The 22590-nt window shown below is 40.1% G+C and overlaps 3 protein-coding genes across 4 annotated transcripts; 2 read left to right on the plus strand and 1 right to left on the minus strand.

Moving 5' to 3' along the window:
* The first annotated feature begins 1794 nt into the window (after positions 1-1794).
* kcnj12b (potassium inwardly rectifying channel subfamily J member 12b) lies at positions 1795-11248 on the plus strand. Its single transcript, XM_084372627.1, has 2 exons — positions 1795-2328; positions 5351-11248. The coding sequence occupies exon 2, from the start codon at positions 5486-5488 to the stop codon at positions 6761-6763; it is 1278 nt and encodes a 425-aa protein (XP_084228753.1). The 5' UTR covers positions 1795-2328; positions 5351-5485; the 3' UTR covers positions 6764-11248.
* Positions 11249-13869: 2621 nt separating this feature from the next.
* Positions 13870-18519, minus strand: tufm (Tu translation elongation factor, mitochondrial). The gene is made up of 10 exons (XM_084371013.1): positions 18438-18519; positions 17640-17686; positions 17408-17546; positions 17076-17242; positions 16611-16880; positions 16277-16409; positions 16063-16167; positions 15662-15813; positions 15208-15327; positions 13870-14975 (listed from the first exon to the last, which is right to left on the minus strand). Exons 1-10 carry the CDS (start codon positions 18472-18474, stop codon positions 14805-14807), a joined length of 1341 nt encoding a protein of 446 aa, XP_084227139.1. The 5' UTR covers positions 18475-18519; the 3' UTR covers positions 13870-14804.
* A 468-nt stretch (positions 18520-18987) lies between these two features.
* On the plus strand, positions 18988-22569 carry hspbp1 (HSPA (heat shock 70kDa) binding protein, cytoplasmic cochaperone 1). 2 transcript variants are annotated; one of them, XM_084371168.1, is made up of 8 exons: positions 18988-19152; positions 19742-19872; positions 20142-20358; positions 20493-20717; positions 20890-21045; positions 21694-21790; positions 21896-22007; positions 22301-22569. In XM_084371168.1, the coding sequence occupies exons 2-8, from the start codon at positions 19753-19755 to the stop codon at positions 22379-22381; spliced, it is 1008 nt and encodes a 335-aa protein (XP_084227294.1). In that variant the 5' UTR covers positions 18988-19152; positions 19742-19752; the 3' UTR covers positions 22382-22569. The 2 variants fall into 2 exon arrangements, with proteins under 2 accessions (XP_084227294.1, XP_084227293.1); XM_084371167.1 differs by lacking the exon at positions 18988-19152 and adding an exon at positions 19182-19355.
* The last annotated feature ends 21 nt before the right edge of the window (positions 22570-22590 follow it).

Raw genomic sequence — 22590 nt, forward strand, 5'->3', positions numbered from 1 at the left:
CTTTTAAAACAGAATCTGGTCAAGTTCTCACAAGTGTTTACATCTTTATGATATCTGAAATTTGTATAATGTGTATGTTTTTTTTATAAATCTGTACATTAACATGCTTTAAAATGTCATGTCATACATGCATTAGTTCGGATAATGTGTTGTCTCGTGAAATGAAGATATACTAGTCTTACTGCTTTAGTGAACACAGATCCAACACTCATAAAGGTCAAGTATTTTTTCCTATTATAATCAGAAAACTGATACTCGGACAACCTTGGCTTAGCTTCCTTGGAGGCCGTTATATTCCAGTGACACACACGCACACCTTTCAACCATCTCTCTGCTCTGTGATGGCCTCTTGTGAATCTGGGTCAGGCCAGTTCTGGAACTACTGATCCCGTTTCTGTCCGTATAAACTCACAATAGATTTAAAAACACAGAGCGGTGTGGCAGTGGGTTGTTAAAAACCAACATGAGATGTGTTGAAGCTCGGCCAAAGCACAAAGCATGTATTTTAATCTAATCTAATCGAAGTAGGCTAATTAGTGACAATGAATGTTCTTCCGTCCTATGCTTCAGTCCAGAGTATAGTATAGTATAAATATCCCAAAAATGATTGGATGGATTGCCATGAAACTTTGTACAGACATTCATGGTCCCTCAAGGATAAATACTACTGATATTTTTGTTATCCATTGACTTTTCCTCAAACTCCACCATAAGTTTGCCATTTTTTTGTTTGTTTTTTTGACTGAAATAATTCGACAACTTGTGGATAGATTGCCATGAAATTGTTGAACAGACATATTCGTGGTGTCCAGAAGATGAACCCTAATAACTTTGGATCATCCCCTGACCTTTTCTCTAGCATCACCAGCAGGTCAACATTTTCACTTGCTCTGTGGAAAACATAAACATGTACCTAGATGGACCGGCACAAAATCTGGTACACATATCATGGTTCCCAGATGATGCATCCTAATGACTTCAATGTTCCTGACATTTGTGTCATAATTAAGTTAAAATTTTAGTTCATCCAGTACTTTGGTTTATGACCAAATACAAAACAATCCCAATGAGCCTTAGCTGTGCTTTTGAGTTTAGTGAACACTTTACTTGTTTAGCATTGCCAGCAAGTTAACATGCTACATTAACTTTTAGCTTGAAGCACCGCTGTGCCTAAACACACACTCACAGAGCCTCTGGCATAATGAGTTGAACAATTACTTATTGGCCCTGCCATACACAGACATTGAGTGATTTCCTTCTTCATCCAGGCATGCACAAACACATAAGACAAATGCGTGATGTTCAGCACGAAACAGCCTACATGTGCTTTTTCAAAGTCCAACATGCTCAATAGGAGCTGCCTTGCTTTCTGAATGAGTCAAAATAGAGACCACACCACCCACTCTGTGATCTGTTTGGTTTCAGCATTAGAAAGTATGGTAGTGAATTAGAAGATTGAATTACCTGTAATTATTATTTTCATAGATGCCTATGTAATGGGTAGATTTTATACACGGACCAATAATACACCCAATGTGACAGAGGTGAGTCTAGAAATGTTTTCTAGGAAAAGTAATTTATCCTAATTAAACTCTGAAATATCAGTTTAACATAGTTGTTGAGCTCAGTCCTGATAGTAGTTGGTTCTTCCAACTCTGAGCGTTGCTCACCGGCACTGGTGCAACACTTGGTAGGGGAAGAGCACGTTGTCTCCAAATGCCAAGTATCTACAGTGACACCGTGAAAGGGAGGGGGAGGACGAGAGCTGAGCAGTGAGCAATAGTTCACTGGATGTGGGATACAGAGTGGGTTCTGCAGCAGAACAAGATCAGATAGCAGATATACCAAGAAAGTGTGAGACTGTCGACTGCCCATGCCTCTAAAATAAGCTGTGAGGAATTGATTTTTTGATTGGATTGGACCCTACAGGCCATGTGATCCCTACAGATATTTAATTTGACTGCGATCAAGTGGCTATTTTAAGGTTCAAAATTATGACTAAAGTCATTTTCTAATTTCTTGTCTGTTTCTGACCCACTGGATATCAATCGAGCAGTAACTTTGGAGGACTTGACAGTAGGAGTGACTGTGATGCTCTCTTCATTGAGTGGAGAAAGATATGCGTTAAAACTAGGAGGCAGAGACGATGGTACTCTGTGGCCATTTAGTTTTCTGCCTCGGGAGGATAGAGTGGTTCTACCCGTAACCGAAGAGAAGAGTTGAAGGAAGACTGAGGAGAAATATGCAGTAGTTTGGCTAAATGACTGGGAGATCTTGAAGAGAAGGAAAGTTGGAAATCAACATTTATTGGGAACACTTGCAAACAAGGTAAGCTGCTTGTGATTTCACACAGAAAAGATATAAATAGGCTATGATACTGTAGCCAGCACCCTTATACAGATTTCCTAACTTGTCGACTATCTCTCATTGCTATATTCACATATATTTTCTGTGAGAACAGTTGCAGTTGTGAGAAATGTCAGCAGAGAAAGAGACTAATCTCTGCTCCGGCTCTGAGATCACAGCCCAGCAGGAAGAGTGCTGCTCTAGTGAGAGCTGAGGAGCAGTCGCACCAAATATTAGATATTAATATCCTTTGGACACTCAACATCCTGCTTCCTAGCAACTAGAGCATTGAGAAAATGCTGCATGAGACACACTCAATCACAGGCAAGAAAATATACAATTTGTTGTTATTGCCATTCCTCCATCAGTCTTTTCTCTTTAAATTTAGGCTGGGGGTTTGAAACATCTGAAAATGTGTATTGAATTGATTACCTACTTGTAACACACCTGTTCTGTCACAAGGTATTAATGTCTCCCCATAGCTGTAGAGTATCCCTGGTGGGGACACCTGCACAGCTGCCTTCATGACCCCATTTGGAAGTTTTATTAAAGATGAAAGTTGCTCTATAACATTCTTAAATCACTGAGGTATAATATTTGGTGTTTGAGTGCAACTTGTCTCTGGAAAGAAAAAAAAAAAACAACTATAAACAATCTGAGCTCTGGGTGTACCTAGTCTTGTGGTTACCTAAAGTTCGCAGATATCCCATAAGACAAACACTATACTCAAAATCAGTTATTATCTCAAAGTCAACATCTAACATGTCAGTTTTCTGGCCGTCATGTCACCTTGTGCTGACCTGTAGCTAAAGGGCTTTCCTCTTGGCCCCTCGAGTCTGCAGTGTGATGGTTCCATTACAGGAAACTGTGATTAGTGTCCGTAAATTAAACCTATAATAGTAAAACAGTACTTTGAAGAATCAGAACAGGTGAACATCAAGAAATCAACATCTCTCTTAACAGCTGACAAGACTGTCACTATGTTCATAACATTCAGGAAGTAAACTTGAACCTTGTCTAATGCTAGACTTTCAGCCATGCTAGGCATACTATTAAATCAACATCAACACACTGGGGCTAGCTGGTTAGCATGCTAACTTCAGTAGACACTTCTGCAACACTATACACACAGGTCTATGACATAATATCAAATTTCAGCACGTTCTTTCAAAATGTAAGTCTTTTTTTCCTGTTTTAAACTAAAATCTGTAAATATTGCACCGTTAACTTTTCATCTAGTGTCATTGGATCAAGACATCTAGTTGTCCACTACTTTTTATTATCTGCAAAACTAATTATATCAGCTTTACTTTATGTTTAGTGTCAAATGTTAGCATGCTTAAATGCTAAAGTGGTGAATAAGGTAAATATTATACCTGCTAAACCTATTAGCATTGTCATTCTTACCATGTTAGCATGTTAAGATTAGCATTTAGCACGAAGCATGGCTGTGCCTACCTACTGCCTCAAAGAGCTGCTAGTTTGTCTGTAGGCTCTTGTTTATCACAGAGTAAAGTTACTATAGAAGATGAGGTACAAGGCCTATAACATCAATAAACAGCCTGACTCCAAAATATTCAGGCAGTAGCATTATAAACCTGTTTCTAATAATGACATCACAGTTGTCTTCCTTTGTGTAATGTGTTTCTGTGTGAAACAGGATGTTTGGAGAGATTTTTATTGAATTTATTGGAGGCCAGGACATGGAGGCTGGCTCAGCTCCAAATCTTCACTACAGTTCATCATTTGGAAATGTTTTAATTTTATACGGAAAAATGTAGTACATTTAGTACAACAATAAACATACACGTATGTAGGGATGAGGGTAAGATATATTTTTATATAAAATTCTACTTTGCAGTAACTTTTATTTCTACCATAAACACAGAACAAGCTGCATGTGCTGAAGGCTGCAGTTGGGGCCCAATGGATAAATAGGATAAATTTCCCCTTTTTGTAAAATATTTATTTCCGTTAATGTGCCTGTGGTGATCCCATCGATTCCTACCATCAAACTATTTGTATCTGAGGCTGTCTCCCCTATGATACACGCTTTAAGCACCGTGTTTTTCAGCCCATATTATTTTCCAGTTCAGTCACACAGGGGAATCACACAGCCTCATCACAGTACTCCAGTGACTCTAATAGCTGTGCCAGCTGGAGGAAACAGAAGATACGTCATATAAAATGGCAGGGCATTGGATTAGCTGGCTATTTCTGTACTTTGTTGATCAGGAGAAACATGTATTGTATATACCAGAGCATTTCCAACACAGCATGGGTGAAAGACGAAAGACAGAAAATAAAATGCAGGCTATGACAGGATATACAACAAAGGACATGTAGCAGGTTAACTAGTATTGTGTAAAGTAAGATTAAATATCTTATCCTGAAACCAAGCTTTTGATGTAGAAGGCAGTTTGAAAATCACATTATCACTTCAATGTTGGATTCACTCAACATAAAAACTGCTTCAGAACACAGATTAATGTAAATTATTTCCATCATGTAGGAAAAACAAACAACAAATCTTTATATCAATCAACAGATGAAATGATTAAGTGAAAATACAACATGCTTTATCACACACCAGGTCCTACAACTATGAGAGTTGACAGTGAGTGACTCCTGAGAGAAGACTAGATATTTTTAAGAACTCATTAGCAACAGATGTCTGTACTTAAAGGAATAGTAGTAGCAAAAACATAGCTATAGTCAATGAAGTGCTGAAGTATACATCATAGTCATTACTTTTGTCCAGTGTGAACAATGGACAATGCCTCTGCTATGGCCAGATGCAAACAACATTAATACCAAATATTGCAAAGGTTCAAATAAATACATCCCATCACTGCACGGCTGTCTTAATTATTTGTTTTTTTTTAAAAAAGGCATTCATTCATGATTTCATATTCCACTTTTCAGGTGATATTCCACTTTACAATAATGATATTGGGCAGATAATTGAAATTGTACTAATATTTTACCTGTCCTTACTTTACAGGAAACTTCTCCTGTGATTCACCTTTCAATTCCAGTTGTCATTGAGTCAGTTTTGGACAGAGCTGTGCACTTCCTGGTCAGTTTTGTATGAACCGGGCTGATAGTGTGAAGTCACGTGGCTGTGCCCCACTGAGGCATGAGTGTGGGAAGGGCCCACCACCACAGCTTTGTGTCCGGTGAAGAAGAAAGCCTGAGACTAAGTACCATGCCGGCTGTGGGCAGCTTCGGCAATGGCAAGATTCACACGAGGCGCAAATACCACAGCCGGTTTGTCAGCAAGGCTGGCCAATGCAACATCCATTTCTCAAACATGGATGAGAAGTCACAGCGGTACATCTCTGACATTTTCACAACTTGTGTGGACATCCGCTGGCGATACATGTTTCTGCTATTCAGCCTGGTGTTTGTGGTGTCCTGGCTAACATTCGGCCTGGCCTTCTGGGTCATCGGCCTCCTACATGGTGACTTGGACCATCCTGCAGATGACGACAGTTTTATTCCTTGTGTCACGCAGGTCAACACCTTTGTGGCAGCTTTCTTGTTCTCTATTGAGACCCAGACAACCATTGGGTATGGAGCTCGTTATGTGACAGAGGAATGTCCGGCTGCAGTCTTCATGGTGGTCTTCCAGTCCATCATGGGCTGTATCATCGATGCCTTCATGATTGGTGCCATCATGGCCAAGATGGCGCGGCCCAAAAAGCGTGCAGAGACTCTACTATTCAGCCACAACGCAGTCATTGCTTTGCGCGATGGTAAGCTGTGCCTCATGTTCAGGGTTGCCAATCTAAGGAAAAGCCACATTGTGGAGGCTCATGTGCGAGCCCAGCTCGTCAAGCCCCGTTACACTGAGGAAGGTGAATATATCCCGCTGGATCAGCTTGACATGAACGTAGGCTATGACAAAGGCACAGACCGCCTGTTTCTGGTTGCACCCCTCACTGTCATACATGAAATTGATGAAGAAAGCCCACTGTTTGGGATCAGTAAGCAAGACCTTGAGACATCTGACTTTGAGATAGTAATTATCCTTGAAGGGCTGGTAGAAGCCACAGCCATGACAACGCAAGCACGCAGCTCCTACCTGCCCTCGGAGATCCTGTGGGGTCACCGCTTTGAGCCTCTCATCTTTGAGGAGAAGAGCCAATACAGGATAGATTATGCCTACTTTCACAAAACATTCGAAGTACCATCCACCCCCAGATGCAGCGCTAAGGACATGGAGGAGAGAAAATTCCCAACATCTGGCGCCAACTCCTTCTGCTATGAGAACGAGCTGGCCTTCATCAGCAGGGATGAGGAGGATGAAGAGGGAAATGAGGAGAACGACAGGAAGTGTTCATCGGAGCTAGTTAATCAGCAGGCCACTCCTGGACGTGATCAAAAGTCCTCCTGTAGGGAATCAGTGATGTAACCTTTGGCTGTTGCTTGTTTTGTCGGTTTTGCAAGCGTCACACGAAGAGCCCTATGACTGTCATTCTACTGACATGAGGATACCACTGGAGACATTTCTGCTGCAGCTGGAGAAACACTTCTGATCTCTGTCATAAAAGCATGAATGGAGTCATCACATTTCTTACTAACTTTTGCTGCTTCCATAAAATGGTTATTGAGCTTTATCAAATGCAAACAAAACTGTCATATTTCAATTTGCAGATGATCCTAGTAATAAAGTGCATGACATTAGCATAGTTTTGTATGAATATTTTGAGAGATGTTTCATAGTTTTGATGAGACTATCTGCAGGTGCTGTTCACAGACCTCTAATATACAATGTACAACTGAGTGTGGAGTGGGATTGACACTTTGCAGATTATGTTCAGAAAACTAAAACTTGGAGATATTTCTCCAGACTAATTTGGTATAAACAGAGGTGTAGTTCAACAGTGGATTTTCATCTTGATGGTATAACTTATGTGAATGATATGACTCAATATTTTACATCATACAATGTAAGTCGATGACTTTAGTTTGATTAGTTACATAACACAGAAAATCATACATAGTATGGACTGCATGGAACTGTGGGAGACCCATGACAAGGTAGAGTTATAAACATATCCATCAGGAAAAGGGAAATAAATATAATATTTAATTTATGCATACTAACAGGGAAAACTAATCAGTCTCTGTCTTAACATATAAGCAAGTGTGAGACCTGAGACCATGTTAAGTATGCAGTTTCTTTCTCACCAGTTTACCAGCAACAATATTGTTGGTGCTTTACCATTTACGTGTTTTTATGCATATTCCAAATTTGTGCATGAAGTCAGCTGAATGGAAATGGCAAAAATTTTAAACAAACAAAAAAAAGTTTTGCCCTTGGCTGAGGTGGAAAAGTTGTATCAATTAAAGCAAAATGCATGACTTCATGATCATGATGTACACAGGCCCACATGAGTCCACAGAAGCTTCCATTTCATCGAAGATACGCTTGTGTGGAGCGATGAGGAGACTATAACGCTCACCTATATGCCATGCTATCATGTCTTCTATATCACTCTTATTTACATCCCTTCAGTCTACCCTCTAATTCTGGTGTGGTTTAATAACACCTGACTGGGGAATTTGTGCAAACTATTCATCTTTAGGCACTTAAATTCATTATTAGCGTAGTGGTAATGGATGGAAATGCAGATTACTTTGCATGTTGTTTTGCAGATTTTCTGTGAATCTGGGAAAAATTGGATCAGAACTTTGCAAGTGTGGTTAAGAGTGAGGGAATAACTGTGTGCTTCACTACCCTTGATTACTGTTACGCTACGCCTACCAAACTCTCTGTTCTCCCATGGCACATATGCACTTTACAGTGATAATGTCAGATTTTGGACCGGAAAATCAAAGCATTGGGTCCTTGATTTTACTCAGTTGTGACCTAGACAAAAGCAGGTTTATAATTTCTTCGAGACAACCGTCACTCTTTCAGCAGACACATCAGCTGTCACTGCCAGACTTGATCAGCTACGCTTACTAGCTACTACTTACAGTTGCTGTAACATCATTATATCCAACTAAAACAACTTAGGCTAAAGCTAACAGCCCTACCCCTAAGGGTCCTCATCAGTCAATGATAGAAAACCTGGAAAGAAAAAGATACAGCGTTGTTCTCGTGCTGCAGAAGACATAGATTATCTTAGATTGTTTTGTATATCTTAGGTCCAGGCTACTAAAAATAAAACAGATTTATATTTTTCTTATTTCCAAATTCCTTTTAGGTTTAGAACCAACAACGCCATCTCAAAAATGTTGTTGCCAGATTGTAAAATCAAACCAGATCAAATGACAGAGCCTAATATATTAGTCTACACTCTCATATGGTAGCATCCAGGACCAGTTTCCAGACAGTGAGGGAAATACTATACAATGGATGTGCTAGTTGTGAACAAGGCTCTTAAGCAATGACGTAACTTGTGACCCGACACAGAATATTGTAGTCTGAAATGCTGCTGGGCTTGGAGGTAACACTGGGTTATGTCCCTGTAGGTAAAACTAGCTAACAGGCATGTTTGCAGCTTACTTTAGAGCCAACAAACACACCGTTTAATCCTTTTCTTATACACTTGCTCTTGTATTTTTAGTTTTGGAGAGGCTAAAAAAACACTGGCACCCTCCACAGTTATTAAATGTAGAACATTTGAAGAAATCCAAAGCTTCATGTGCCAACTGTGATATTGCTGCAAAATTGCTGGAAGGGCATAGGGTTTAGCCAATGATTCATTTTCTTTCTATAAATGTGCTGCTGCAGGTTATCCTGACCTGTGTGAATCTACAAAGTACAAAATTAGAAAATAACCAAAGAAAAATAACACACCTCAAAGTTTAGCCCGGTCTGTAACCGGGAGAATCTAGCTGTAACTGTTCACATATTGGTTATCAAAGACTCGACAATTTTTGAAGGCCCCTGCACGCAATAAAGGAATCTAACTGAGGTGATCTGAAATGATACCCTGTCACATGCAAGTGACAAGTTAAAACGGTAAATCTCAAAAACAATATTTACCGAAGAGAAACCCTGGCACACAACACGAAGTACAGTACTGAGAATATCTCTGCCTGGATGTGGATGTAAAAGCCAACATATTAATAACTTCTTACATTCACACGTTCTGTAATCACTCGTGCAAAACTTCTGACAGTAAAATTAGGATGTTTTAACAAGCTCCAACTCACATTTAGAGTCACTAGTGTCATCTTGATGTAGTGATATTTTATCTAACAATTTAAAAATCAAACCGTGCGACGGACAGTGAAAAATACATTTGAAGAAGTCTGAAATGAGTTTGAGGATTATGTCACAATAATAAACAATTGTAGAGAAATCAAGCCATACTGTAGCCATATGTTGTTAAAGTATATTAATGTGAAAAACTGCAGTCCAGCAGGAAATCAAGACACGTTTGCCTAATCATACCAAGAGATTTTGAGGGAAGAGCGTTCTAGTTTCATTCTGGCCTGATCAAGTTGTAGATCACACACATGCCTACAAATAACAATTAACTTGCTTCATAAAATTGAACCTTTGATACATTCACTATATGTATTATTTTGGTTCTACTTTTGAATCCACTGATGTCAACAGTTTATGTTGTTTTTTCTTTGTTCTTGGCCAGTGGCATTACTCTTTTTTTCCCTTTCATTATTAATAGGACAGGTAATAAAGATATTGGGTCAGACTGTGTAGCACAGTTTCCCTTCTCCCAGGTGAGATGAATTACTTTTTCCACCACATTTCTCAAACTAAAAGCTCCATGTGGGTTAACTTATACACCTGACTGCCATTTCAGCAAATCTCAACATATTTGTATTTATATCTTGCTGAGTGGGGCTGAAAATATCATAATAGGGTTGCTCTAGAAACGGTGGCTCCACCGCCAGTTGTGCCAAGAGCACGGACAACGACTTCCTGCATGAAGGGGAAGAGGGAAGAACTCCTTATTTGTACAGTAGTCAGGCTGTAAATAAATGTATTTATTTTTTTGGTTTCATGATTTTTCTGTCTGAATAGACATTAAGTATCAGTGTTAATATCACAACTTTTCTAAGCAAAGCAAGAAACTGGAAACACTCTCTTTGCTTGATGGACTGAAATAATGTCTACCGACCTCTTCCTGTCTTCCACTAAATGCATTTGAAGCAATCTTCTCTCTGAGTTGCACACTGTTTTCTCCTAAATGGGTTTTAGTTTGTTGTGTGAGACAACAATTTATAAATTGACAAATAAAAGAATTACCCTGTTGATTACCACAATAAAAGATATATCTCACAAAGCCAAACGTTTTCTTTTTCCCTTCAGACACAAAGTACAGGGATAATCTTACCAAACATGTCCACTGAATACGTTTGTTGTTGAGTTATAGCAAATAAGTGCAGCGGGGAGGGAAAGAGGGAGCGAGCTGTTTGATAAACACGGAGGAATGGAGTGTAATTTATGGCTGTGATTTGGTGGGATGGTATCTGGTTGGGGTCAGAGGTTTCCTCTTTCACTCTTATGCAATCCATCAGGCACGTCTTTGCATATGTACAGAAAAGACTTGGCAGTCCTGCTTGATTTCACTGCCCTGTGACCTTGAACACTGGAAAAGAGATCACATGCACATAAGCACGCTCACAAAGACACACACACACAAACACACAAACTTAAGTTACAGTAGCTTTTGTCAAATTGGACAAAACTCTGTGTGGGCTTCTGCTCCACCACACTTTCTGTATCAGCTGATTTTTTTTGTTGTTGATTTAAAAGCAAAGAAAGTTTTTTATACATAATTAATAAGTTAATAATTGCTGCTATATTATCGCTGTTGTTTTCACTTTATTCACATAAGCTCCCACTGATGGGAAATGCTTAAAATTCCTGTAAAATATAGAAATATAAGTAGAATGTCATTGTGTTTATGTGTTGGTGGTACATCTATCCAAGAACAATCTTATCCTGATCTGGTTTTATTCAATTACCGTTATGACCTGTCGTCCATAGAGCTGAAGAGTGGGTGGATGAGATATTTAAATGTTATCTTGGTAACACATCCCATTACAGTGACATTTAACAGAATAGACAGCTCTATCCTTTCATGCATTTGACTTCCAGGAACCTATCTGAGCGCCAAATGAATGTATAATTTATTGCTTGAAGGGCGCTGTATCCTCTGAGAGATCGTTGTGTGATTGAAGGAGCACTGAGAATAAACTGGGATGCTTCTCACCCACTCGGCAGTGTTGGAGGATGAGAAGCTGTGGAGGGTCAGTCTTCCAACATACAGAGTGGGCTGTTGGAAGGCAAATTCAACATTAATTGCGGCAGCTCTATTCTTTGCTGGTTTCCCTCAGCTGCCAGATGGAGGTGGAGGGTGGAAAAATAAGTAACGTGGTGCAACAGCTGCACTTCCTTTCCTAAAGCTATAACTTCATTACTATCACTATCACTATTAATTCTGACTAAGACAATGTGAAGTTCTTTAATATAAAGTTTCTTTATACTTTATGTTAAATTTTGGCAATGTGGTTTCTGCAGACCACGGTCATATGGGTCACCAATGTAAAGTGTAGCTCACTGAAATGAAAAACAGCATTTTGCTCCAACACATTTACAAAATATATTAAATGCAATGTCAGTGTTGAACCTGTTAAATTGTAAATCTAAATCTCAATGTTAAATGTTAAATCTAATGTTTATGTTGAACCTTTCCATTTCTTTGTGTGCTTATGGTCTGGTTAGATTTAGGCACAAAAAAAATAAATGAATCCAGACGTCTTATCAAAAATATCCATATTTTAAATGTCCCTAAGTCTTCTTATAAATATTCCTTGGTTTCATGCTTAGATATTTTGAAACACCATCTCAAACAGTGGTCGCTTGCTTGGCTCCCTTCTCGTCAAGCTGACATACCACCACCATCACCTTCTTCTCCCAACATAACAGTCAGCTCATATATATATGTAATTAGCCAAGTATTGTTAATATGTTGATATGAGTCTTTTTCAACAGGTTGATTGCTCTCTTTGTGATAAGCGATGAAAAGCTGTATGTCTTTCTGGTGCAGTTTTAAGCTCCTCTGTGGTTAAAATCTGTCACAGATAAGCTAAAGAATGTCAGTTGGAAGCCTCTGTGTTTTTGGCTTGATGTGTCTCTTATGGAAATGTAACCACCCATCTACCCTCTGATGTAAAGAGATTTTTGCCATAATCAGTCAGTGTTGTTAGGAAATGGGCGTCGATGTAGAAGACTGGCTGAAAATAAGCCTTAAATCTTGTCGTCCTTGGCCGGGGGACGTGACATCTCATCATACAGAACAAGTCAAAGAAAACAGTCTTAGCATCTTCTTGATATTAAATTGCAGTTTCCCTTTCCTGTCACAGAATAATCAGATAGCTAAGGCAGTGTCGTGTTATTATTTTGAGGGGTGTGGACAACTTCGAGGTTAGAGGAGTGTGATATTCCATTCAAAAGGAATGGAAGACCCGTGGATGGAAAACCCACCCTGTCTGGGAAAATCGGATAAAGGACACTGATTATATAATACTAGTTCTACATGTACAATAACCAAGTACTATACTACCCTACTATAATACTTGTATAGTACTAGCTTTAAAATATCGAAACAACTTCATTTTAGCGTGTTATAACCCATTCTTAAACTTAAGTATGACCTTTTCTTCTATCATCCAGGCAATCCAACAAACAATGTTGAAAGCTGACCGTGTATCTCATCTGCCTGGTGTGTCTACTGGCAGGTTGTTGAGGTTGTTGTCAACATGAACATGTGACCAGAGCACAAATGCCTCCTGAGGCAGACTGTCTCAATGTGACTCAGCAAACATTAGTCACAGGTAAATGCTGGTTTCTAATTTAGTGTATGAGCACTCTTCCTTGACAGTTAAAGCCAGTATCACTGACCACCAGCAACATACGAGTGTTTACTGTCTGATCATGTATCTCTTTAACTTATTTTGCTTATGGAGACATTCACCGTCCAGCTGAGCACATCACTCAGCAGTGCTAGCTGCTCCAGCATCGACTCCTGCAGACATACAGTATTTGATTACAGCAACAGGCTGATTGGATTACAGGAGGCACTGACTCAAATACCTACAGCAAACACAGAGCAACAGGAGAACTTCCTGCTGGGGATGAACGAGCAGAGAGGACACCAACTATTCAGTGCACACAAACACCAACAGGGTCGGCCTGGCTTATCACACTGAAATGATCTGCTCAAGGACACTGTACCATAGAAAACTATTACGGCTTACGCAAACCACTCTCATCCTCAATCAACCTGTCACTTGAGGATTATTTCTCTCTTAAGATGTTGTCTCCATCTATTCACTGATGTTGTTTCTATTCATTTCTCATTTATGAATTTAGTGGATTTTTGACAGCACAGTTAAATATTTGGGTTATTGTCAAATTAGTTCATTAAAGATATGGTTTTCAGTAACGTCTTAAAAAGGTGCACTATGGAGTTTTTGAGAAAGAAATTTTAATCAGGAGAGAAAGAGCTTAACTGACAGATTTTTTTATGCCTAAACAAACTAAATAAACAAACTCTTCCTTTTCATGACTGAATAAACAAACTGACCTTAAAGGACATTTTGAGCCCAGAACTACGAACTGCATACAGTGGGTTCCTGAAGCACCCCTTTGCTGCCCTCATGTGGTATAGTCATCTTGAAACATGCAGCATGCAATTCCCATCATCAGCCAAGTCTTTAAGCATTAAGATACTGTATGAATGTAACATAGTAATATATTTAAAAACACTGATATTGACCTCATTATTACCACTCAGATAATTCCAAGGTTTAATTGCAAATTGTATTAATTTTAAATGTTACCGCTTTAAATGTTGTTTCTGTTGTTTTGCTTTTTATCCGTCTCATTGTCAATTTCTGCACTTTTACCATTTTTGATTTTATCTCGTTTAAACCACATATTCCTCCTTTGCTGCCACCTCCTAGTGTCGATGATGATTATAGCTGTATTTGCTTTATTGGGTCTGACATCAGGGTAAATCTCCATCAATGTAAATCTCCATCAATGTGTTCTCCTCGCTTTAAATAAATTAATGAATACTTCCTGCTTATCTATAACATTTAGCAATTTTTTATGCGTTTGTTTTTGGAAATAATCTGTATAACCAGTACCAAAAAACATAGGATGCTTTTCTTTTTTTTTATATTAAATACATTTTATTACATAAATGACATAATTTTGACAGGTTGGCCTAAACACAAAGACAGTGCTGAACATCAGTTATTTTGGGTTGGCTGAACTGCACAACAGAGCCATGCATTGCTTTGAGTCTTCTCGTGTTTGAGGTTTGTACATGAGTATATGTACTGTATTTGTTTATTTCTATCGTCATTTGATTTGACCAGTCACAGACACCCACGCGTCCTGCCTCCCTGACCCCCCCGGCACACCCTCCCCCCAGCCCAGCCCTCTCTGCAGTTTCTCTTCAGCCCCAGTTTGACTTGTCGTCATCTGTAGCTGTCAGGATGTCTGTGACCAGGCCGGTGCCAATGGTTTTGTTTCCATCTCTCAGAGTGAACCTCTGGCCTTTTTCCAGAACCATCGGCTGGCGTAGCGTGAGCGTCAAGGAGGTGTCTTCCCCTGGCATAACCATTTCCTGAAAGAGAGAGTGATTACTTTTTTTTTTAAATCTTGTTGTTGTATTAGAGTGTTTACACATGTAAACGCCTATAAAGTACACTTGCTTATCTCCTTTTCACAGATTAGACATGAAACATCATGAAGTTACATAAAGTAACAGTAGCTACATGCACTAGTTGGGGATGCGTTTCAAATCTGAGACTATTTGACAACCATTTACTGACACACAGACACACACACCAACACACCTTGTCAGTGGGCAGAGTGATTTTGCAAGCCATGTCCCAAGTCAGAGAGAACATGACAGGCATGAAGTTGGAGACAAACGGTTTGTGTCGTCCTCCCTCCTCCTTACTCAGAACATACACCTGAAATACAGGAAACACAAAAGGTGTCCACACACATGAGTGTTTCATTTACTGGATAACGGTGAGTTGTGTATTTCATTTTAAAACAGACATTGTTTTGTCAGTAGATAAACACTCTTTACCAAAGTGAATGACCTCAGAGTCATTACTGCAGCATCTGGCTCAACTCCCAGTTTGTTGTTAAAACTGCTCTTTGGCCATTACAATTGTTGGATTATATACGGTCATGTGACAAATGTCTCCTGTCAGCAGCTAAAAAATTGCCTTTTAGATTCACTGATTGTTCAAAAACATTACAACAACAACACCCATCTGCAACTTTGTTCTCTCACACCTGGGCCTGGACTTTCCGGTGAGGCTTGATGGAACCTGGTTTGCACATCACCATCCCTCTCCTCACATCCTCCCTCTTCAGCCCTCGGACCAGAGCACCCAGGTTATCTCCTGCCTCCGCCCGATCCAGAGACTTGTGGAACATCTCGATACCTGAAACCAACAGGACAAACAGCAAGATGAATCTGTGTTTCTGTTTTACACCAATTCTCATACAGTATTCTATCATTTTAGACACACCGGTATGAGACTTGCTCTCAGTAGCATTGTTAGATCAGACAGTCCCATTTTTATTTTATTTTTTTAAATGTATGCAAAATTTCTACACTCCACTCTAATTTGTCCCCTCTCTGTACATTTATTATGTTTTGGTTCATGCGCTTTGCTTTTTCTTTCACTCACCTGTAACCACTGACTTGAAGCTGCGATTGTGGCCCACAAACTCGGCGTCCTCTCCTTTCTTGATGATACCCCTCTCCATAGTGCCTGACACCACCGTGCCCCTGCCTGAGAGAGATATTTGATAACCCTCAAATTTGAAGCAAGTCATCTTTATGCTTCAGTTCAATGCAAGACAAAATGTGTGCAGGCTGTATTTCTGGCAGTTTTTTCATACCTGGGATGGAATAAACCCCTTCAACGGGCAGAAGGAAAGGTTTTTCCAGCTCTCTTTTGGGCAGAGGAACATAAGAATCCACAATTTCCAGCAATTTCATTACTGCATCCACACCAAGGTCAGGTTGTCTGTTCTGAGATGGAGCAAAGAAAAAAACATTTTGTCAGATCACATTCAGGTGTCTCACATTAGACATTGTACTGAATTAGTCAACATAACATGGAGCCACAGTCAACCAATTACAATATTTTCTACTGTAACAAATGGATAAAAACCAAGTAGCTGACTATATTATCTAAACTGTAAGACACTTTACTCCCAGCCTTCCCCTCACCTCCAGGGCACAGAGGGCTGAGCCTATCACAACAGGTGTGTTCTCGCCATCATAGCCGAACTCGGTGAGCAGCTCACGGATCTCGATCTCCACCAGCTCCACCATCTCCTTGTCCTCCACAGCGTCGGCCTTGTTGATGAACACCACCACATGCTCTACGCCGATCTGTCTGGCCAAAAGGAGATGCTCTCTTGTCTGAGGCATCTGGCCGTCAGTGGCCGCCACCACCAGGATGCAACCGTCCATCTGAGCTGTGCCTGTAATCATGTTCTGAAAAAGGAAAGAGGTTGGGGTGATTAAAGGGGAAAATTACATATTTAGTCAATTATAAAGTAAACAAATAAGTTTGAAATGCTTAGCTAAAACAAGGACTGGATCAGCTACAATAACAACAAAGCTGCATCATGTTCAACACTTTATAGGCCAGGTTGGCTACAGGTGCTTTGTAGAAGTAAAGCAGATTACCTTGACGTAGTCAGCATGCCCAGGACAGTCTGTGTGAGCATAATGTCTGTTGGCTGTGGTGTATTCTACATGAGAGGCGTTGATGGTGATCCCTCTTGCCTTCTCCTCAGGGGCATTGTCAATGTCCTCATACTTTTTATAGTTTGCACCACCAGCGTCGGCGAGCACTAAGGATACAACACCACAACAAGGTCACATTTCTGATTTAGTGGTTCACAAAATAAGAAAAATTAGGTCTCGACTTTTTGTTCCAGGTCAGTAGAGCAGTCGGTTTCTATGTAATTCAGTGTGTTGGAGTGCAGCAGTACAAGCAGGGTTGTCTGTAACTCTACCTTTTGTGATGGCTGCAGTCAGCGTTGTCTTGCCGTGATCGACATGGCCGATTGTTCCAATGTTCACATGAGGCTTGTCTCTGCTGTATGTCTTCTTCGCTTCTGCAGCAAAGGTCCGCCGACTCAGAGGCACAGCGCACTGTAAGTCAAAGACAATCCAAAGAAATCTAAAATAAAATTCTAAAATTCATGTTAAAACAGACTGTAGACTGCAGTTTGTGTGCATACTCACTAATCTGAAGGAGCTGTGCAGGAGGCTCGGTGAAGTGAGCTGAAGGGCTGAGAAGAGGAAATATGAGAATTTTATTACCTTAGGTAAAAGGCTGATTATCAGGATATATCTGTGTAGCTCGTCCTCTAATCACCACTATGTGCTCAAAGAAAATGTTTCTTGTCACAATAAAAGCATTGAAACTTTATGACGGTATTTTGTCCAACCACTGATTTATGCAAGTGTCAAATAAGCAACAGGGGAAAGCATCGTGTTATTTAAGATATAAGCATGACTGGAGAGCTTAAGCTGTTTTACACCTGCACCGATCAAGACCATCAGTGTTTCTGATGATAAGAGTAGGAAAATGTCAAAGATTTGTATTAGATTTATAACCATACCAGTTACATCAGCTAGCTAAAAGCAGCTTTGCAGCAGCTGACATTAAGCTAACAAACCCATTTGAACCAGAAAAGAAAGACTCAACAGTGTCATTCTCTGTTAAATAAGCTGCTGTTAGTTATCCAAACAAAAGGGCTCGGTACCTGTCTAGCTGTCTATAATATTAACTCATTTCAGATTTCATTCATCAGTCTGTCCTCATCCTCGGCTAGCTGTATCGGAAGCTAACACTCTTGGTAACGTGACCTTGCTGTGCTATCCGGAGTGACAGCATCATCTTTTTATCGTAATAAGTTATATTTCTACAAACGCAAACCACGTATTCTGTTCTGCAGAGGGACCAATTGTGTTATGAATCAACAGACTGTCAGAACTGCATAAAAAGTCATATTCTACAAGAGAATAAAGCGATTTTACCCGAGAAACATGCACGCAGTCCCACAAGCGCCGCCATCTTGGATGGTTAGACAAGCCAAAGATGATGAAAAAATCAAGAGAGTACCCGGTCATCCCCAAAACTGCCTCTTTGAGTTTTATTGGCGGTTGGCAAACAGCGAAATGGTGCATTACTGCCACCGAGCTCCAAAGCTAAATGGCATTTCTTCATTACAGGCATCAAGGCTGAACGAGGATAAAGGAAAATGAATTTATTATAATTATTGATCCTTATCAAACACAAGGTCCATGTGGAAAGATAGTGCTGAGTGTTTTGAAATGTCATGTTTTAATTTGCGATTCATAACAATAACGCTTTAAAACACAGGCTGTATTTAGTTGACCTCTTTTTCTTTTTTGTCTTTTCTTGTATTGGCTGTCATGAATTGTCTTTAATTTTGCCGACATGTTGTGCAAAAACGTGTTAAGGTGTACCCATGAAGTAGCTACGATACCCAGAAACCACAGTTCCTGTTTGAAGGGTACTTCTCTCACTTTTACTGACACTCTCTGATCGTTGCGCGAACAGATGTCAGGGACTTACCTTAAATACGTTAATGTGTTAGAGTTTGCTGTTGCGCTTTTTCCATACCAGCGTCGTATTGCTGTCAGTTTTGCTATAGTATAAGTATAAAGAGCTGTGTTGCCGCCGAAAAATTGAAGACTGAAATTACTTTGAGGGGAGAAGAAGAGGACGGTAATAACATTTTGCTTGCCAATTTGGTTTATATTTTACGGTAAAGCATGGCAGCCTCCTCGCCACCACACTCGTGAGATCAGCTAGCTAGAATGTTCTCGCTCATTCATATTTAAGTGTATATAAGGGGTGTTAACTTATTTTGAGCTCAAAATAATATCGTGTCTCCATATTCAACAACGTTTTGTAAGACATCTGTAAAGGTAAGGTGGATATAAACTAATTGTCAACGAGTTTCAATGTTATCCAAAGCTAAATTTGAAACTAGCTAGTTGTGTTAAGCTCCTGTTCTGTAAGTTAGGGCTACTGTGTTTCTGATATTTTTGTAAATGTTACTTGTTACCATGATTTTCGTGAAGTAAACTAATGAGCTGTTACTGCTAAACTGCCGTGACCGTGATCCTAGAAATGGTGCTAACATATTAAGTGTAAAGCCACCTGAACTACTGGGTAGAGTTTAACATCTGTCTGCTGGGTTTGCTTCCTGTGTTTGGGATTTATATCCTCAGGTCATGTCCAGCACAACTGCACGTCATTTCTGGAATCCAGTTGTCCTTGTCTTGCTAATAGTACTGTTTTTCTTCTTTAGCTACACATATAATGGCAGAAGACAGGCAGGGCAGGAGGTATCCTCAGAACCTGCAGGGTGTCCTGCAGCTGGCCGTAGAGGCGGGATCAGCTGCAGAGGGACCTGCCCCTGTTGAACCCATGTCAGAGGAGGTAAATGCCTGTTTTATTACATTGTAACTCTTGCAGCGTGTGTTGTGTCCAGGTAATCTTCTGTTCATTTGGCTTTGTGTGTTTGTGTGTGTGTGTGTGTGTGTGTGTGTGTGTGTGTGTGTGTGTGTTGGAGACTATGTTTTAAAAGAGTTCATCTTAGGTTTGGCTAACACAGTGATGGCTGCATCCTTTTTAGGCTGTCTAAAGTCTTTTATTTGGACCCATAAGGACACCCACCCGTGCATCATCATATTCTTTCTTTGTTACAGAGAAAAATGTGGCTGAGAGAAGCTCTTGCAGAGGTCACCAAAGGGCAGATGGATGAAGTGCAGCAGATGAAACAGTGCTTGGACATCTTGCGCCAAGAGGGATTAGGCGAAAGGGAGAGAGAAGGAGAGGAGGAGAGGGATGAAGAGGATGAAGATGTGCGGGAATCAGCCTTGGAGGTGCTGTCAGAGCTGTGTGAGAATCTGGACAATGCTAGAGGTTTGTAATGAATGGTATTAGTGTCGCTATAGATGAGATGTTGATGGAGCCCTGAGCTACTGTCGATGGAGGTTTTGGATAAAATCACTATTTGTTGTCTCTATGTTGAGTGTTTCTCCTTCTCTGCTCCACAGACCTAATGACTCTCGGTGGACTGGAACTGTGCCTCTCCTTGTATCTGTGTCATGGTCAAAGTGGGCTGAGGTGGCGTGCTGCTGAGCTCATTGCTTCTTGTGCCCAGAACATGCCGCAGGTGCAGGTCCACTTACTTAGCAACGGGGCGCTGCCTAAACTGCTGCAGCTGACAGACTCAGACCCAAACCCCACTGTCAGAGTAAAAGCCCTTTACGCTGTGTCTTGTGAGTATCTGAGTCAGTGCTGCAAAAAATTCCAAATAAAATGTCTTGATGCTAATTGCTGCTGAATATTAGGCAATCAGAATCATTAATTGCTTTTAAGACAGCACTAGAAAGTGTTAAACATTAAGACTAGGCTGTAATGCTGTCTGCATTTATCCGGTTCTTACTTTAGGTCTTGTTCGAGAGCAGGAGGCAGGTCTGCAGGCTTTTTTGACCAACGATGGCTTCTCAGTGCTGATGCGAGGCATGCAGTCGGAGAACGAGAAGCTCAGGACGAAGTCGGCATTCCTTCTGCTGAGCCTGCTGATGTCGCATCCTGAACAGAAAGGTATGTGGGAGAGGTGCTGTTTTGTCAAAAAGCTAGCATTTAGACTAGGTTGTGTTTCTACATTCTTCCAGTTGATTTGAAGTTTAGCAGCTCTCCTTTGGTTGCAAGTGTTTCAGGTATTTTTATGGTTTTAGACACAACTGGTTTTATTGCTTCCTCCAGAAGCTTATTAAATCTCATTAAGGCTTTCCCAGTTAAATAAAGATATAAAGTCCAACCCATTAATGAAATGGACCCTATTAAGTTGAATTGAGCCACAATAGATCTGAAAAATAGAGCAAATCTGTTGAAGCAAGATGTGAAACGTGTAGTTTGCTCCTTGTTGTTTTTAATGTTATTGTTCATGAAAAGTTAGATTGGATGTTAATTTGGGGCATTCTTGAACCATCCTTTCCTTATGCCCACTATCAGTTCTGATCTCTGATACTACACAGATGCCATACCCCTAGTTATGCATCAACATGGCATAGATCTTACAGTGGCGTTGAAAAAAAATCTGAGTGCTTCTTTATTGTGGTAGGAGAGCCTGAAGAGCCCAATCAGTGGTCATGTCGGCACTGACAGTATAGAGTTGCTTATTCCCTGAACTAATCCTGGGACTTTTATTCATTTTGGGTGATATATCGTTGTGTTTCCTCCTTCCTGCAGACACAGTTGTCTCCATGGGTATGGTACAGCAGCTGGTATCTGTTCTCCGCACACCACACTCAGCTTTCCATGAACATGTGCTTGGTGCCCTTTGCTGGTAAGAAACAGTCTCTACCTTGCTTGTCTTCAACATTCATAGGCTGACAATAGTTCATGATCCACATGAATAATTATACCCTTTGTGTTTCCTGTATCTGTCTAGTCTGGTGGAAGACTGTCCTCAGGGACTCAGAGACTGCAGGAATCCTGCTCTGGGTCTGGAGGAGATTCTTAGACAGCGATCTAGAGAGCTCCAAGGAAAAGAGGAGAGTCAGGTAATTATGTCTTTGAGCTTGATGGTAAATTATGGTGAAACTAGATTAAATCATTGTGATCTTTCAGAACTTAAATTGTGTTTTAATCTTGTATTTTTTTGTATTGAGCAAGTAAAAGAGATGGTTATAAGGAGAGTTTTTTTTACCACATGACTAACAAATCTAGTCTAAACTATATGCCAACGTTCAACAAGTGAATAAGAAACATTTTAAAAGTTCATCCTCTCATTTTTAAGATTAATTCTTGTCCAGATACCAGCTTTTCAAGTTATTATTTTTTTTTTTTCTAACAGGAAGAACTGGACTTCTGTGAACGTTTGAGAGTCATGTGTTTCCGTGGGCAGCAGTCGGATGACAATGGGATGGATCGCTGAAGTCTCATTTACCTCCCCTGTTTTTGTAAAAGTTTGCAAAATGTAACAGTACATTCATGATCTGGTTCATGGATGCTAAGCAATGTTTTTGTCTGTTACAACAGATGCTGTCCATATATTGCATGTTATCCAGGAGCTGGATTTTACTGTGTAAATAACTCTAGTGTATAAAATACTTTTTCAAGTCATCTGTTACTTTAGTCAAGTGT

Source organism: Pagrus pagrus (genome assembly GCF_965226575.1).
Source record: "Pagrus pagrus genome assembly, chromosome: 13".
NCBI lineage: Eukaryota > Metazoa > Chordata > Actinopteri > Spariformes > Sparidae > Pagrus > Pagrus pagrus.